Source organism: Piliocolobus tephrosceles, chromosome 2 (assembly GCF_002776525.5).
Source record: "Piliocolobus tephrosceles isolate RC106 chromosome 2, ASM277652v3, whole genome shotgun sequence".
Taxonomy (NCBI): Eukaryota; Metazoa; Chordata; class Mammalia; order Primates; family Cercopithecidae; genus Piliocolobus; species Piliocolobus tephrosceles.
Window position 1 is genome coordinate 190808851 of NC_045435.1, and position 11974 is coordinate 190820824.

Consider the following 11974-nt stretch of genomic DNA (forward strand, 5'->3'; position numbering starts at 1 on the left):
TGACAGTCTGTTGTGCACTGTGGGGTTGGAGATCAAGGCCACTGGTGATGAGGGAAGCTCCTGGGAGGTGAACTCAAAAGCAAAGGAAGGCTGTTGTTTGGCTTTTGCCCATTCTGACCAAGCAGCTTACTGTTTTCTTCTTGCAATAACAAAGTACACATATAGCTATAGAAACAGTTTAATCATGACAATGATCGCAGGACAAATATCTTTATTATTGCGAGTCTAAAATTCTTTAACCTTTAGCTCACTTTTTCCTATTGAAATAATTGTTTTTTTTTAATGTGGCGTTTGAAACACCTGTTTTTAGAAGTTGAAACATAGCAGAATAGACACTCTCTTTATACATGTGTGTGTGTAGGTATACATCTGTACATACTTATATGTGTGTACACTCATATACATACACATTTATATATGTAATTTAAAAATAAAATTAAGATCATATTAAACATATAATCTTACATTTTGCATTCTTTATTTTATAGCACATTATAAGCATTTCCTGAGGCATTACATATTCTTTAAATAATGCCTAAAGTATTCCATTATATGGATGAAGCATATGTTATTCATCTCCTTCCCTATTCCACTTTTTTTTTTTTAAAGACAGTCTTGCTCTGTTGCCCAGGTTGGAGTGTAGTGGTGTGATCTCAGCCCACTGCAGCCTCTGCCTCCTGGGTTCAAGTGATCCTCCCAGCTCAGCCTCCTGAGTAGCTGGGTGTGCACCACCATGCCAGCTAATTTTTGTATCTTTGTAGAGACAGGGTTTTGCCATGTTGCCCAGGCTGGTCTTAAACTCCTGGGCTCAAGAGATCTGCTGGCCTCAGGTCCCCAATGTGCCGGGATTACATGTGTGAGCCACCACGCCCGGCCCCTCTTCCACATTTTAAGTTGCTTCCAATGTTCTCCTACTATAAAAAATGTTGTGATAAACATATAGTATATGACTCTGTCCACATCTCTCACATTTTCTTATAATTGGCTTTAGACATAATGACCTTCATGAAGTTTTCATGAAAATTATCAATAGCGTAATAGATACCCCAATACAATGGCTGGTGCGCAGCAGGCATTCAATAATCGTTAGCTATAAATAGGAAATCAAGTAGGTGAGAGAACAGACCAATTCTGTCTTAGCAGAGGGCTGGGAGAGAAATCTGCTCTACCTCTTCAGGGAAGGATGTAACTGGGCAGTCTGGGATAAGAGGGATGAGAAGACATAGGGATGCTTTTGCTCCCAGGTGCAGGTGGACCTGCCAATACCTAGAACGAAATGATTCTTTGGTTTGAAGCAAACATGCCAATAGTACACTCTCTGATACCCTCTCACATGTGCCCTCTCCTTGGTCCTCAGGGATCTCCTGTACGCACTCACCTTCATCACAGGAGGTGGGGGAGCTGAACGGCACTGATTACACACTTGATTCAGAGCCTACATGCAGCTGAAAACTGTGATCAGAGAACAAGCAACATGAATCACCATGTTCTCAAAGATTATTTATTAGCTATCCTCACTCCTGGGAAAAAGAAAAAGGTAAATGAAATTGAAACAACACAAGATGAAAATCCCACAGCATTTCTCCAAGGACCTCAGCTAAATGACACAAATGGACCCCTGGGGCTTTCCCATCTGCAGCCCACTTACAGGAGGGCCCATCAGAAGAAACGAGGCTTTACTTTCTGCTAAGGTCTACGGTCTAACGTGGTATGATGGGGATTTTTTAAACAAATAAACTAGAATGCTTACTAGCCCACGAGTGACATCTCTTCCAAGCCCACATGGTCACACTTGTGAACTGCTGGGTTCCTTTTCATTTTTTGCTTTTTTGAGACAGACGTCTCACTCTCGTCCAGGCTGGAGTGCAATGGTGTGATTACAGATCCGTGCAGTGAACTTCTGGACTCAAGCCACCCTCCTGCTTCAGCCTCCCAAGTAGCCGGGACAACAAGCACAAGCTACCAAACCTGGCTAATTTGTAAAATTCTTTGTAGCGATGGGGGCCTCACTGTGTTTCCCAGGCTGATCTCAACCTCCGCGGCTCACGCGATCCTCCCACCTCAGTCTCCCGAAGTGTTGGGATTACAGGCTTGACCCCTGTGCCCGGCCCGGGCTCCTTTTTGGAGTGAGTCTTCCCGGTCCAGACAGTCTCCTGCACGTCCTTGTGGTGGCCAATCTCTGTTCTTTGAGGAGAATTTGCTTTCTGAGTAGAGTCTGGTCACCTGGAGCTGGTTTGGTTAAATAAAGGATAATGGGGTTCTGGCATGTAGCTGGGAGATAAAAGCCGTGAGTGCTCTAGTAATGAGCTAAGTTTTCTTATGCAGGCCCCAGTGGGTCCCCAAGTCCTTCCCCAAAGAGGCGATCCTGAAACGTACACCAAGTGACGTGGTCGTCAGGAGAAGACGCGCGCAGCCTCCCAGGGTGAGTATATGCGCTGGGCTGGCGTTCGTTTGGAAGCTTAGATACTGGGCTGGTCATTGAAACCCTGGCTTACCTGACCCGTTTGGGGCTCGATGGGTGCTAGAGCAGCACTGTTTGTACTTTCTCGTCAATTTAAATTAAATTTATATTGGTCCAAAAGAGGCCAGGTCTTAAAGGATTTCCATTCCTTAGAGGCGGACAGCAAGGGGGCCCCCTTCTCCCCTTCCTTCTCTTCAAGTGCTTGCTTCCTAGCCCACCGGAAGATGCCCATGCGTGTCCCTCATGTCACCTGCTCCCTGAAGGAATAAGGCCCCAAGCACCAGCAGTGCACAGGCCAGTCCTCCGCAGGTGGCCTTAGCACAGTGACCTGCCCGGCAGGAGGTCTCAGCACCTTAATCACAGGACGTCCCTGCAGTGTCTCTCTAGCGGGTCCCACGCTGCTCTCGGGTCTGTCCGGAGCCCCGTCCTTCCCCCAGATCTGGAGGCCCCGGGGCCAAGGCGGGGGTGCGCCTAGTCCTCCGGGATGGGAGTGTTGCAGTTCCCGTGGTAGATCTTGACGTGGCCTTCACACCGGAAATAGGCCTCGAAGACGTCCCTGTAGCCGTGGTCCCTCCACCAGGTGCACAGCTGCCGGTTCCAGGTGCAGTGCAGCACGTGGAAGAGCCTGGGGTGCTCCATGCCGATCATGGTGAAGAAGTCCTGGTCCCCGAGGTGGCCGCGGAAGTGGTACTTGTCGGCCAGCTGCTGCACCTGCGCCGGCTCCAGCAGGCGGCTGTAGAGCGGGCACTGGCGCATGGCCTCCAGGTTCAGCAGCGTCACCCCGCTGTTGAAGCCCGGCAGCCCCTCGGGGGGTGGGCCCCCAACCCTGGTCTGGGGGTTCTCGTGGCGGAACTGCCAGAACGTGTGCCTGCGGGCAGAGAGGACAGAGTTAGCCCGGTGTGCCGGGGAACCGGCCTGCCGGCTGCTGCCCTGGGTCTGCACAGCCAGCCTGCACGCAAACACCGCAACATTCTGCGGTGCAGGATGCGCATCACTACACCAGCAAGTGGCAGAGCTGGGACCTGAACCCAGGGCTCTGGACCCCAAGCCCCAGATTCTTTCTACCATCCTCTGCTACGTCCTCACCACAGCCAACGTTGGTATTGACTGAGGATGTACCAGGCGCCATACCAGACCGGCTTACTTATTCCCCACACAACCCCAAGGGATGGATGCTCCGAGATGATACATCATGTCACAGCCAAGAAAACCGACGCACAGAGAGGTCAAGGTATTTGCCCAAAGCCACACACCTAGTAAGCAGCAGACGCAGGGACTGAACCCACACAATCTGGCTCCAAAGTCCACATTCTTAAGATAGCAGCAATCTAAGTAGAACTTTCCACCCCCTTGTCTTCAGCTGTGATCTTGAAAAGGAGAAGGGAGAAGCAGGGACGCAATCCTGAATAGACATCTAGTCAAGACGCAGGCAGCCGAACCCGGACTGCAACCGAACTGTTTTCTGCTTTACAACAAGGCTCATTCATCGAGCCCCAAGCCTGGCACTTCAGAAAGGCTGGGCAGGAGCTGGGGAGGCCTGTGACAGCCCAGGGCACACCTGGGTTAGGGTGAGAGACAGCTGGAGAAGAGCCAAGTAGGACAATGTCCACTTCAGAAGGAATGTCGCTTCAATTTCAATTTTTCTCTCAGCAGATTTAGAAACCAATCTAGGTTCACCGTTCAGGGAGTGTTAGCCTCTTCTAGGTCCTCTACCCCAATGCCTCCATCTGCAGGAGAGAGGAAAGGTGCCTAGACACCTCCCTGTGAGTGCCAGGGTTAAAGCACTGCCCTGTCCTCCAGCCTCCTTAATATCAAAGCCTTGTGTGTGCTGCAAGGGGTGTGCAGACGGAGGGGAGAGGCATCAAGCCCACACCCACAGAGAAGGGGCCACAGCAATCGTGCCTGTGACCTGGAGGAAGGAGGGACATCGGGAGGCACACCGTGGCAGGGACAGGCGTGGGAGTGAGTCCTCACGGCGGGGAACGCATCATGGCAGAACCAACTCTGCCTCCCAGTCTGGAGAAGCTGCCCCACCGGTACCCCGCAGAGAGATTTCCCCACCCAATTCCCGGAGAGGATCCGCGTGATGAAGCAGAAGGCACAGGGGAATAAAACCAGAGCCCCTGCCCATGGCCCTGAGGGGTCACTTCTCAGCACCAGCACATTGCTCCGCATCTGGGAACAGAAGAACATACTTCAAGGTCTCACATATCACAGAGATGCCGAGAGTTTGATCCTGGCGAGGCGGAAACGTTCCCTTTGGACATTCTCACAGGGGAATCCGCAGGTTCACTGCTTGTGTTTTGCTGTGACTGGCCTGGGAGTGGAACGGAGCTCTGGTGCCTGCCTGGTGATAACAGCCTTGGCAAAAATAAGCTTCTCAAGGAAAGTGAGATGCTGTCGTCTTGCCACAAAAGCCCGCGGTGATGGGGTCACATGGGGTTGGGATGCGGTGTGGCAGCTGCCTGTTTACTTTTCCCTATTTCTTCCCAGTGGTTCATTTCAGGACCGGATTATAAACCAGCTAAAATTCTACCAGGCAGACCAGGGCACCACGACATCACAGAGGAGGGACCCTGTGACTAGGGGCAGCGGGTGCTTTACCACAAAGGAGCTCAATTTACCCTTCGAGGGCTGGGAACAGAAGTGTTTACCAAGGTGGAGCAGAGACCAAAGGGAGGGAGGGCACAAGAGGCAGGGAGGCACAGCCTGTGCCCGCCGAGGTCCTGGACAACCTCGTGCTCCAAGGAGCCCACGCGTCCATCTTTACTGTCCCCGTCTCCTCTCTTACTCCCCAGAGGACCCAGGAGGGAGAAGACTCCCCCAGCTGGGGGTGCGGCCCGTGCAGTCTCTTGTGTCCACAGCACCTCAAAGGGCACCAGCACAGCAGGGCCCCAGGAAAGATCACGGGGCTGATGAGGAGCGATGGAAAGGCTGGTGTGGGGTGAACCGTGCAGCTACGGATGGCGGGTGGAAGCAGAGGGGGCAGGACACTGAGGACACGACGCTGCCGCTGCTGCACCTGCAGTTTCACTGAGCCCTCAACCTCCCCGCCAGATCTACTGTGGGGTTGAGTGAGGAGCAGGAACCATGGAGAGGCTGCTCAGATGTCTTAAACGGTTTCTACTCCCTAGCAACTGGGGAGCAAAGAGGCCGCCCACAGCCCCAGGCATCCTTACCAACCTCAGCAGGAAGGCTCCCAAATCTTCCACGTCTGCAGCAAGGAGGAGCAAACAGTCAGCTAGCACTGAGCTCGCTGCGCTCAGGAGATGGGGGCCGGAGGCAAGAGGATGGAATATGCCTCCAGGAGAAGGCCACGGCACAAATGGCTCTTTGGGGACAATGCCCAGCACCACCGCTCAATCAAGATAAAGAGGTATTTGATGATAAGGAGCCAGAAAGGACCGGTCTGGGCATCAGCCTGAGAAGCAAAGGAGGGACAGGAAATTGGGCGTGCAAGCTGCCCCGTGTGAGCAGAAACACAGCCTGAAAAGGAACAATGACGTCTCCACCCACAGCGATGTTCAGGGCGTCCTTGTTCAAGGCGTCCCTACCATCCCCAAATGAACCCAGACAGACAGAGCAGTCACCTGGGGGAATGGCGGGTTTCTCTGGCCTCTGCGTCCGCTGGTTCTCGTAGAGGAATCACATCAGCCTTAGGGCAGAAGGAGTGATACGGGGTGTGGACAGTATGAGAGCTCGTGCAAGGAACTTCTATCCCACAGCAAAATGGCCTAAACAGGCAGTCCCGCCAATGCCCCCAACGCAACAACACGGCGTGGGTCACAAAGCCCTCTCGCGCTCTCCACCTTGGCTCCCTCTCCCTGGCAGTCCAGGGACATTACTGTCTGCATTTTTGCAGAACGGGAACAGAGGTCCTCAGTTTGTCGTAGGCAGCGCTTCTGATCGCTGAGGTCCCTTTGATCTGCCTGCCTCGGATTCCACGGGCTAGGGTTCCAAGGAGGTGCGCTTGGATTTCAATCTTAGTTCTGAATTTGGGTGGCACAGGCCAAGGCCAGGGCACGGGGGACAGGGCGACTGGGTGATGCGGCTACTGCTGGCACGTTAGGAACTTGGGGCTCAGACCTGAGGCCTCTTCGAGGCAGGGCACTGAGTGTCCCAGACCCCTGCCCTTCTTCACAGGGGCCTGGGGCTGACGACGTATATTCAGAGGAAACCTCTGTATAAATGCAGGTATTTGGTTCTGAGTCCTGGAGCATCCAGAAGTTTCTCTGACTAACCTCCCCATGCCCACAACCCAGGCATTTTGCTCTAACTGTCTGGATTGGTCTAATTGTCTAACCACTTGGCCTGTGGGGAGTCTTGTTTCCATCTTCCATAGTTACCTGGACACCCACGGTAGAGGGGATAAGCCTTTTTCGCCCCTTTAGAAATAATTTGAACTGGAAAACAAGCCCCCACGCAGATAGTCCCTGGTAAATACTGGGTCTTTCTAGAAGTCAAGGAGGCCGACTGGGAAAATTAAGAACCTTTAAGAACATCCTTCCAGTCATAAATGTATTTTCTAAATTTTTAATATTGAATATAACTTAATAATCATAAAAATATTAAAAGCTAGTGAACTAGCTTTCATGAAGAAAACCCATCTTTATGGAAAAGGGTTTCTGAAGTCATTTGGAAAAGCAAAGTTACTTCCTCGCTTCAAGTCGTTCCCTGATGACCACAACCAAGGCTGCTCTGCTAAACGGCTTTCGAGAGACCTGGCTGGAGAATCTAAGGCTCGTCCTCCCCTGTGAAGGACACACGTGGCCATCCGCAATCCCGCCGCCTCCTCCCGCCACTCCAAACCACAGGCCCTTTTGCCTCCGACTCTTCGTGATTTGTTTTCTCCTGCCTCTTTCTCAGCTCCTCGGGCCGAGTTCACCAACACCACCTCCAAGAGGGAGGAAGCGAGGATGGGAACACAATGAGCCCGAGCTGTCTGCACAAGACTCTGCAGGAAGGTGCTAGAAGCCTGTGCTGACTCAGGCTAAGTTCAGGCTGTAGGCTGTCAGGCAAAGAAGGCTCCATTTGAGGTCTGAGATTCAGCACGCGGCCTCGCCAGGTGTACCTCTGGGGCGTCCTCAGCCTCGAGAGCAGTCACTGAAGGGCCAGCATCTGGGCCTCTTCCCGGAGGAAGCTCCCGGCCTGGAGGCTGTGCAGTCAGCGAGGCCCAGAACCAGGAGACACGATTCCCCTTACACCCGTGCGTGTGCACCAGGCCCAGTGAGCTCTCGTTTGACGTGGAAGGACCTTGTTTTCCAGTCATCTGAGATTAGAGGCCAGGAGGGAAGCAACACTTGGCAGCTGCCCAGCGCTTCATCCACGCCAGCCAGGTCCCCTGGGGTGACGCAGGGATGTTTCAAGTCCACCCAGGCCCAGAGGCTCTCTGGACACCCCGCGCCCTGGCTGGCTGATGCCGGCTAATTTCAGACCAATGACCCTGCATCTTGGTCCTACCTGGAGCTGAGGCTGAAGTTCTGTGGGGCAGGCTCGAGGCCTTCAGTCCTTTAGGGGAACCACTGCCCTGTGGTATCCGACTGGAGACATGGACATCCTGGAGTTGTAGGGCCACCACAGAGTTCTAAGTGCCCGTGTCCCTACAGCAGTCCTTACTGCCAGCTCACAACTGACCCTTACTAGGATCTCTTGATAACAAGACCTAAAGTAGGCTGAGGTCTCCAGCTCTACTGGACAGAGAAGGTAAGAAGTGTTCCCAGGCCAGGTGCGTTGGCTCACGCCTGTAATCCCAGCACTTTGGGAGACCGAGGCAGGTGGATCACCTGAGGTCAGGAGTTTGAGACCAGCCTGGCCAACATGGCGAAACCCCGTCTCTACTAAAAATACAAAAATTAGCCAGGTGTGGTGGTGCGCACCTGTAATCCCAGCTACTCAGGAGGCTGAGGCAGGAGAATCGTTTGAACCCGGGAGGCAGAGGTTGCAGTGAGCAGAGATCGTGCCATTGCACTCCGGCCTGGGCAGCAAAACTCTATCTCGAAAAAAAAAAAAAAAAAGAAGTATTCCCAACGTCACACAGGCCATTTGCAGTAGGACCAAGAGAGGCTCCTCATAGAGACACGGTCTACCAGGCCTGAAAACTCTTAGGGACTCTGGTTCGTGTACCCATTGTGCAGATGAGGAAGCTGAGGCTCAAAAACTGCCCTGCCCAGAGTCACGCTGCTGAAAGGGCAACCTCACATTTCCAGGCAAATCATTTATGCTTTTCCACAAATGCCTCTGCCCAGAAAAGGGAACTGCTGCCTCCCACTTGCCCAAAACAAGCCCTATGGTGAGGCAAGGCGGCAGCGCTCAAAGCCAGCCTGCCAGGAGGCGCAGAGGCTGTGCTTTCCTCTCTGGCAGGGCCCACCTCCTCCAAGCTCACCACGCTAGCACTTGGAGGAGAGCTGGGTGCCCGAATGGCTGGGGGGGCCTTGCCTGGGGCAACAGGAGGGACATTAAACAGGTGGCAGGCATGTGCTCGCCCTTTGTCTGTGGGACCTCATAAGAAACATGTGCTTGTTTTCAAACCCCAGCCCTCTTTAAAGGCCAGCAACTGAGTTTCCAAACCACACCATCCCCAGAACTTGGACAGGGCGAGCCGGGGCGGTGAGGCAGGGCTGCTGCTTCACAGGCTGCGTGGGCACCGGGGTCGGTGCTGGCTGCCTGGCAGGAGTGGGGCAGCCTCTCAGAGCACTGAGACGCACAGAGACCCTATAGGGAGGCACACCGCAGAGGGCTTCCCCTCCCCCAACATGAGCCACAGCCCCTCCTCTCCAGAAAGAACCAGCACCATGGCCTGAGCCTCCTGGAGCCTCTCCCCGCATGCTGGAGGCTGCCAGTGCCCCTGCTTTGCAACTGTTTGCATCTCTGTACTACCTGCACAGCCTGATGAGAGAACAGGGGTTCAGGGAAGGGAGAGGGCCCGGAGGAAGGTCTGGGGGCGCAGGGAAGTGATAAAGGGGGCGACATCTGCTGAGCGGATGTGCACGGCTTTAGCCAGGACAGCGTTACCACCCACCCCACGCCCACCTGTTCGTTCCAGGAGAGGAAGGTGCCTGCACGGGTCACGGCCGACCGCGACACAGGCACTGGAACTTGACCGCGCGTGTTCCCAGAGTCTGCGTTGTTTTGAATTACGCCACGCAGGGGCCTTTGGCGGGAGGAGGGACAGTCGTGACAGGGCGGGCACTGGGGTGGCTAGTAGACCAGCCAAGAATTCTGGAGAGTTGCCTCCGCTACAGCCTGCACGGTGGGCCTCATTTTTACCTAAAGGCCAATGGGCTCTGTTAGTTCGCTAGGGCTGCCATCACAAAGTACCATCAACGGGGCGGCTTCAGCAGCAGAAAGGTGCTGCCTCTGAGTTCTGTAGGCTGGAAGTCCAAGATCACGGTGCTGGCAGCTGGCTCTGTTCCAGGCCCTCCCCTCACTCCTGGTGGCTTGCTGGCCGTCTGGGATCCTGCGAGAGGCATCACCCCGCTCTCTGCCTTCATATTCACATGCTACTTCCCTGCATACACGTGCCTCTGGGTCCACATTTTCGCTTTCTATCAAGATGCCAGTCATACGGATGGGGCCTCCCCTACCCCGGCAGAACCTCATCTCAACTCAAGAAGGAAGGTGCTAGAAGCCTGTGCTGACTCAGGCTAAGTTCAGGCTGTAGGCTGTCAGGCAAAGAAGGCTCGTCTTTGCCCTCTCTGGCGGCAACGTCCTGACCTACCCCACACACAACCTGCTCATCAGACCCTTGGGAAGCTCTGACCCCTGCCCCCAGATTGGCAGCCTCAACTTGCATCTCCTGGCCCCCTACCCAGTGTCACCTGCCCCCAGTACCTCACTGCATGTGGGAATACAGCAGCATGGAAAGCTGTAGAGGGCAAGGACTTGGAAGCACCACAAGAGGCGACAGTGACCTTGGAGGAGGAGAGGGACGGAGGCCGGGAAGCCAGACCCAAAGCAGTGGGGAGCATGTGAATAGGAAGGAGCAGACGCCCGGGAGGCAGATGGCACCTAGAGGCAAAGAGAGGACAGAGGGGAGGATATTTTACAGAGGGAGAGCTGAGTATTCTGTATGCCGGGGGAAGGAATGCAAACGTGAGGGAAAGACAGACTGAAGAGAAGAAATACCGGGGAAAGGGCAGGGTGGCTTCTTTCAGAAATGAGAATCACGATAATGGCTAATATTTGCTGAGGACTTACTATGTGCCAGGCCCTCTATTTTAAGTTCTTAAACGATACAATGTTTGTAATAAGCAAACAAGGTAAGTACCATGATTTCCATGTTCTAGATGAGGAACCTGCGGCGGAGAGCTCTGAAACGCTTGCCCCAGGTCAGGAAGGGGAGAATTGCCAGGCAGAAGAGCTGTCCGGGAAGAGAAACCCCAGGATGCAGCTGGGAACAGAGAGGGACAGAAGGGAGGACAGCAGCAGTTCTGAGAGGTCAGGGAAGGAAGACATGACGTCATCTATGGAGGAGGAGGGGCTGGGTGCGAGAAGGGCTGGAGAAAGAGAATTCGTTTCCCAGGGGCTCTGCATAATACAATCAGGAATGAGTAACAGACAAATACAGGGTGAGGGTGGGCAGAGCCAGGCGACGCTGGGACTGATAAGGGGACGTGTCCCGCTCATCTTTATGTGTGGAGGGCCTGGCGTGGGCATTTGATGCACAGAAGAACCCTCAGAACCGTTACTTCCAAACGGATGGATTAATGAATAAAGGAAGGCATAAGAGAGTCTAAAGCCAGACGGCAGGAGTTGAGGAGGAGAATGTTGGATGAAGGCAGTGGCACAATTGTTCAGAAAGGCAGGGGCGGGAGAAGAACGTGCCTTGGGCCCAGTTCACTAGAGGGAAGTGAACAGAGAAGACAAGGCAGAAAAGATGGCTCCCCAAGCCCAGGAACCCACATCTGTGACGAGGTGTTCAGTGTGACAAAGACCAGGAATGAAGGGGCCCAGATGGTGACCTTACCCAGGGATGCCCACAGCCCTCTGGGTGACGCCCTGCCTAGCACTGGCCCTGGAAGGCACCCAGCCTCCAGTACTGGGGCTTGTACAGGGAGCAGCTGTTCAAGTCCCAGTACTTGTCACAGGGAGCAGCTCAACTCTGGTGAGAGCCCCAGGACCCAACCAGCAGACCACAGAGCCGGCAGCCAAAGCTGGTGAGGATCCACAGGCACCTGGCCCAGCTGGGCAGCCAGGCCCCAGCTCAGCTGCACGACCCTGCTCTTTCCCTGGGTTTAAGGGGGGGGGGGGGGGGGGGGGGGGGGGGGGAGGGTTTGTCAGAGCGAAGACAAAGCCACAGAGAGTCACCTTCAGAGTCGGCTCACTGTCCCCGACAGCCTCATGGCGCTGGAGGTCACAGGACAGAGTGCCAGGACACATGGTGTTTTCCGGAACAGCGAGCAGAGTGCAGGCATGTGTGGGAAGGGCGGTAGGGAGGGTATGTGTGGAATTTAACCTTGTGTCCCCAGTTAGACTCCATCAATCCTCACCAGCGCCCTTCACCCTCATGGGAGG

At 54.2% G+C, this 11974-nt stretch overlaps 1 protein-coding gene across 7 annotated transcripts in view; it reads right to left on the reverse strand.

Moving 5' to 3' along the window:
• Nucleotides 1–1825: 1825 nt before the first annotated feature.
• The window catches only part of XXYLT1 (xyloside xylosyltransferase 1), a 194097-nt gene continuing 183948 nt past the window's right edge, over nt 1826–11974 (reverse strand). For all 7 annotated transcript variants that reach the window (XM_023214779.3, XM_023214785.3, XM_023214781.1 and 4 more), the window contains one exon: nt 1826–3329. In XM_023214779.3, the coding sequence (XP_023070547.1) occupies nt 2933–3329 (397 nt within the window). In that variant the 3' untranslated portion in view covers nt 1826–2932. The remainder of the gene's footprint in view (nt 3330–11974) is intronic.